The following is a 6,660-nucleotide window of genomic DNA, read 5'->3' as shown; positions in this document are numbered from 1 at the left end:
TATATTTTTTTTTGCAAACTACAAAAACAGAAAGGATGGAGACAGCAAAGCTAGAGATGGGCAGGAACAAGGTCAATTGGTAGAAATGCTTGTCAAAACGTTAGGAGCTGGATGTGTGGATGAATGAAGCACAAGTATGCTTTATAAGCATGCACACTGTTTAAAGTTAGGCTAGGCTACACGGTAAACTACAAGTAAACCAAAGTTAGCTTTTTTAGGGCTGGATAAAGTTGACCAAATGGATATAGGCCTAGGCTGTTAGGCGTGATAAAAGTAGGCTACTTTGTTGCTCCAACCCTTCCAACGTTAATGGGGACGGATGTTGACATTTTCCCTATTTTTGCGTGAGAAACCCGGGAAATCTCCCTTATTTTTATTGTTCAATATTGACAGAGCTATGGAACGAAAGAGAACGTTATATGGCGACAGAAATCAACAATCAAACAAGCCACTTTGATTTTTTGCTGTTTTCATTAATACAAAAGATGGGTGACCCTAGACAAAAAAAAGTTAGGTGACCCTCCCCTCAACAAAGAATAAAAAGACATGACCCTCCCCTATTTTCCTCCGGTGACCCCGTTTATAAATAACGAACGGTCCCTCAGACATGGTACTTTGTTAGATACAGCTTAAAATCTTTCTGTGGTGATGCTGAAAGAGATGCTCAAATAGACTACAAGTTCAAAATTACACCATTCACACACATGCATAACTGCAGTATCACATGATCTGCAGTGCTTGGGAAAAAGAGTGTAGGCCTTCTACTGAAACTCATAATGTTCAGAGAAAACAATCTGGTAGGAGTCTTTGTCATAAGCTGGCTCTAGGTGCCATTTATTTGTCCCAAATGCAGACATAATTTGTACATACTAAGTATGCCCCACAACATGCCTTTGTCATTTTATCATAATCAGATTTAGGCCTAATACACCCACAAGTATTCAGATCTGTTATACAAACCAAAGCAGGCAATATCTGAAAAAGATTATAGCTTTTTAATACAGAAATAAAATACAAATGTCAGCATATATTCATCACATTATGTAACTAGAAGATCAAGGCTATATCAGCATAGGAGGAAAAGCACATTTTAAATGGGAAAACCAAGATGAAACAAAAACTCAACAAGAAATAGCCTACTTTTTTTTCTCCCTTAGGCATAGACTACATGAAGGCACTTTCACAGACATGTACAGAAATGAATGAATAGAGTACACACGTTATATGTGTGTGCGCGTGTGTGTGTGTAAATTCGGCGCTGAGACGGAAGCAAATATTATGGTTTATTATTTGAAGGTTTTCATTGGAATGGCTGGCATTCTGAGCATTTCCTGTGGAAAGTTTTCTCTACCTAGGGGAATAAACCATCAAGGAATATTTGGGTTTTATTTCAGCTAACCTACATCTATTTTAGTCTAGTTTTGTGTTTTAGGCCTAGATACAATATAAAAGTTTAAAAGCTCCGTCAGCACGGAAGTATGTTTTCTCAGTTCTCTTCTAACAATTGAAGTCTGTCCTCTCCGTATCGTGGACTGCTGTGTCCTGTCTCTATGGCCTCACAGTCATCGGTGAAATACACGAGATCCTGTTGGGAAAACGGAGTGTTGAATGATAAACTCACAGACATCAGATCTGAATATCAAAAAAGCAAAAGACCGACTTACACGGTAGCAAACTCTGTTGATGATTGTATATAAGTTTCGGACTTTGCGCTGCAGAACAGTCACTCTAGGACGCGCTCTGCATTGAGGTGTAGGTAGGTTCTCCACGACATAAAGAAAGTCTCTGAGTTTAGGCATGACGCAGGAATTCTGGGAATATCACAACACAAACAACAACAACAACCAGAAAGTTTGACAAATTGACATTAACAGCTGTCGAATAATGTTTAGAAAATACTTAGATACAAGCTACTTTAGCCTACTTACGTGCACGTCTATAAACAGCTTTGGCAACACCTCAGCGCAGTCCTTCTGCGGGGAGACCACAGTTAGGTAACATAATGTTGAAGCGATTAAAAGATATCGGTGAAGTCAAAGCTAATTATTGCAAAGTTACTCACCGTGCGGTGATGTTTATGTAATTTGTGTAATGTATCCATTATTTCCTTACTTAGCCCTAACACTCTAGAGTAACATGTCGGCGGGGCACTTTCAGCTATCCATACGTACGTTACGGCGACAATCAAAGTTGCAAGCCCGACTTTCATTATTGTTTTGAGTTTTTTGTGATGATGTAGGCTGCACTGCAATGTTCAATGCACCACCTATACTTCAATGTATTGCTCAAGAATGAAAAAAAATAGCTGTGACGTCATGCGAAATGTTTGCTATCAGCGAATTGGGGTAGGCCTACTTTTCGTTGTAATGGGAGACTACATGAATGTGCCTCCTCTTCCTTGATGCTCTCGTTTACTCCGACTTCAGATGGAGTTCTTCTGTAGAAAACTGCGTCATGAAAGCTGGGTCTTCATCCAGTTAATATTTCATGTGCATTCATGAAAATTCGTTTGAATTTAAAGAAGTCATGTCATATGTAACTTGGTTTGTGTTTAACTGACCGCAAGGCTGAGCCCTGCACCTGCCCAGACCTAGCCTATACCATAAACTTGAAGCACTTAGCCTAAGTTCGGATAGTCTAGTCGTGATCCCCATAGGCCCAATAGTACACCCAGAAATGTTGAGTACCCTAAAGTTTTATTGCAGAAATGTAATCTATAGGCCTAGTGGGTGGAATTCAACTTGGTTGCCTAAAGTTGCACTTTGGGCAATTTGCATAATTAGCATAAATAGACAATTAAGGCGAGGCAGTACAGGTGAATAGGGTAAAAAATTTAAATAATAGATATCATCATGAAACTTTCTGAGTTGATTACTTATGTTAAGATGAGAAAAAAATGTATTGCATGTTTTTTATATTGTAATGTTTACATATGCAAATGAGGCCCTATCTCATTCATTTGTTTGGTATTTCAATTATTTATTTATTTTCCCCCCATGTTATGTGATTGTACCATTGTCATTGTTTTATGTTTGTTTGTAACACTTTGGTTCAACTCAGTTGTTTTTAAATGTGCTATAGAAATAAAGTTGACTTGACTTGACTTGACTTGACTAAAAATGCTCTAATTTGCATACACACAAAAGCAGATAGTGTGATAAAGCCAGGCTCAAAATTGTTTTTCCAAGGTAAACACGTATACTTGGGGGGGTGAGTTGGTGAAAACCTTTAAGAAACTTGGTAAGGAGGCAGTGTTTAAGTGTGCCATGCAAAACTAGAAAAACACTCCGAGAGTATAGACCTCCGCCAAGCGAAAACATAACCGCCTCCTGGATCCAGACGGTGATCCGGATCACTCCCAAACCTTTTGAGTTATTTTGCGAACAAACAGATGAACAGACACACAGACAAACAAACAAACAAACAAACCCCGATGAAAACATAATCTCCTTGGCGGAGGTAACTATATAACAGCATGCACACACACAAACCCACAAGAACTATATACAATATGCAAAATAACTATATCCAGCATGCACACGTACACAAATGCACAATAACTATATACAAGAACTATATACAACATGCAACGCGCACACACACACACTGTAAACTATACAGTATGCACACACGCGCATACACACACACACACACACACATATTTAACAACAACCACACAATCCCACTCAATAGCCTTCACCATCTTCATAATTTCTTTCCTCATTCCCTTCAGTCTCATCATCTTCTTGATCTTTATCTGAATGTATTGTGAATGGGTTGCAGCAGCGGACCTCACCCCCTTCACACTTGCAATAGTCAGTGCAACTGAGACTTGCAGCATGGCAGCTGCAGTTTCCTTTGCTGCAGGCTTTCAATGTGCTGCAGCTACAGCTAGTGACATCAAGCAAATTTACTGGAGCCACTGCCTGAATGGCAAGAGCGGGCATGACAGCCCCTTCACTAGCAACCTCCCACCCAAACTGTAATCAAAAACATCTTTCAACTCTATGCCACGCTGCCCCACGACTAAGAGTCGAGCAAAAAGGGCCTCCATGTTGTAGATGGGCTTGCCTTTCTTACACTCGCTGTACAAGCCTCCTAAGCTTAAAAAGCTTCCTCCAACAGATGCCAACCTGATGCTGCACATACTGCGTGCTCATCTTCAGGTCATGTTGTGGAAGGCTGCAGGTCAGAGAGAGACTCCTGCAGAGGCCAGAGACATCACACAGTTTGGGTGGGATGTTGCTAGTGAAGGGGCTGTCATGCTCGCTCTTGCCATCCAGGCAGTGGCTTTAGTAAATTTGCTTGATGTCACCAACAGATAAAGATCAAGAAGATGAATGATGAGACTGAAGGGAATGAGGAAAAAAATGATGAAGATGGTGAAGGCTATTGTATGAGGGGCCGTCTAGGCCTTAATTCATACTTGGTCTTACACACACTATCATAATCTTGCACATACACCACTATACTCATGCACACTCACTATTATAGTCATTTTACATGTATGTATGAGAGGGTATAGTCGTGTATGTGAGAGAGTATAGTAGTGTATGTGAAGGAGTATAGTAGTGAATGTGAGAGAGTATAGTAGTGTATGTGAGAGAGTAAAGAGTATAGTAGTGTATGTGAGAGACTATAGTAGTGTATGTGAGAGAGTATAGTTGTATATGTGAGAGACTATAGTAGTGTATGTGAGAGACTATAGTAGTGTATGTGAGAGACTATAGAAGTGTATGTGAGAGACTATAGTAGTGTGTGTGAAAGAGAGTTTCGTAGTGTATGTGAGAGAGTATAGTAGTGTATGTGAGAGACTATAGAAGTGTATGTGAGAGACTAGTGTGTGTGAAAGAGAGTTTAGTAGTGTATGTGAGAGAGTATAGTAGTGTATGCGAGAGAGTTTAGTAGTGTATGCGAGAGAGTATAGTAGTGTATGCGAGAGAGTTTAGTAGTGTATGCGAGAGAGTTTAGTGGTATATGTGAGAGACTATAGTAGTGTATGTGAGAGAGTATAGTAGTGTATGTGAGAGAGTATAGTAGTATATGCGAGAGAGTTTAGTAGTGTATGCGAGAGAGTTTAGTGGTATATGTGAGAGACTATAGTAGTGTATGTGAGAGAGTATATTAGTGTGTGTGAGAGAGAGTTTAGTAGTGTGTGTGAGAGAGAGTTTAGTAGTGTATGCGAGAGAGTTTAGTAGTGTATGCGAGAGAGTATTGTAGTGTATGCGAGACAGTATAGTAGTGTATGCGAGAGAGTATAGTGGTGTATGCAAGAGAGTATAGTGGTGTATACGAGAGAGTATAGAGGTGTATGCGAGAGAGTATAGTGGTGTATGCGAGAGTATAGTAGTGTATGCGAGAGAGTATAGTGGTGTGTGTGAGAGAGTATAGTTGAAAAGGAAGTTGGTTTGATCAAACAGGAAGACAGATTAAATTCTCACTTCCTTATTGGCTAAAGGGGCCATTTTGAATTATCATTATCTGGTGGGCTTGCTGCTTTGAAAGTACAGCTAGGACCAACTCAGAGGAACAAGAAACATTTAAATTAAGGACAAAAACAACCTTGTTGGACCAAAAATGTCAGGGGTATTTCTTCTTCTTTTCTTTCTTTTTCAAGGTCAGTTTCTGTTAGTGGAAGTAAATGGTAACGAGGAAAACATTGCTATCTTTTTCACTGATACACTGCAGTGTGTTCAAAGAATTGTGAGGGAGACAGACAATTTGGGACATGACACCGTAATTTTGGACAGATTAATTTCTGAGCTTAATGGCTATTCTCAGACAATCTCGGTCTTGCTCATGATTAACCAGCAATTTGAAGAGGGTGAGAATCAAGGAAGCTTTGGTGCCCTGGAGGCGCTGCATGCATGTTTTCAATATATTATCAGTTCCTATCAAAACTCAAGGTCAGTGGGAAGGAACATGTTGACCTTCGGAGTACCAACTGTCAGAACCGGTCATCCAGGTCGCCCTGCATACAATATACAACATCAACAAATTGCCTACTGTTTGGGTTTTGGCATGAATTGGGGACAAATAGCTGTATGCTTTGGAATCAGCAGGACACTGTACCGTCACAGACAGCAGCTACAAATTGGTTCCCTCAGCTATACAGCAATGTCTGATGAGGCATTGTATAACATCATAATTGAGATCCTTCAAACCACTCCATATTCAGGGGAAAGGTATGTCCGTGCAGCACTTCAAACACGCAACCTTAGAATACAGCGCTGGCGTGTGAGACGCTGCCTGGAACATCTTGACCCCATTGGTCGGGCCTTCCGTCGACGCCGTGCAATTCACAGAAGAATTTATTCTGTTCAAAATCCCAATCAATTATGGTAAGTTTATTTCTTTGTTTCAAAAAAATATTACATTAAACAAACTGTTAGGATCACATGATCACATGGTAAAAAAATAATGATCAAATTTTCTTTCCATAGGCATATAGATGGAAACCATAAACTGGTCAGGTGGAGAATGGTCTATCATGGATGTGTTGATGGCTTTAGTAGGACTATCATATACTTGCAGTGCCTAAATAACAATAGAGCATCAAGTGTACTGGAACTGTTTCGTGTAGGTGTAGAGAATTTTGGCCTTCCCTTGAGAATACGCTGTGATCATGGCATGGAGAACACCAGGGTTGCCCAGTATATG

At 40.1% G+C, this 6,660-nt stretch overlaps 1 protein-coding gene across 1 annotated transcript; it reads right to left on the bottom strand.

Annotated features, from left to right (window-relative positions):
• Positions 1-976: 976 nt before the first annotated feature.
• Positions 977-2,324, bottom strand: LOC143133270 (cytokine-like protein 1). Its single transcript, XM_076293048.1, has 4 exons — positions 2,063-2,324; positions 1,929-1,973; positions 1,665-1,811; positions 977-1,585 (listed from the first exon to the last, which is right to left on the bottom strand). Exons 1-4 carry the CDS (start codon positions 2,207-2,209, stop codon positions 1,487-1,489), a joined length of 438 nt encoding a protein of 145 aa, XP_076149163.1. The 5' UTR covers positions 2,210-2,324; the 3' UTR covers positions 977-1,486.
• Positions 2,325-6,660: the final 4,336 nt, after the last annotated feature.

The sequence above is a fragment of the Alosa pseudoharengus genome, unplaced genomic scaffold, assembly GCF_046254945.1.
Source record: "Alosa pseudoharengus isolate Yale_2024_CS ecotype anadromous, Long Island Sound unplaced genomic scaffold, YU_APseudo_1.1 YU_APseudo_1.1_scf_19, whole genome shotgun sequence".
In the NCBI taxonomy this organism is placed as follows: Eukaryota; Metazoa; Chordata; class Actinopteri; order Clupeiformes; family Clupeidae; genus Alosa; species Alosa pseudoharengus.
This window is presented reverse-complemented; position numbering and strand designations above follow the sequence as displayed.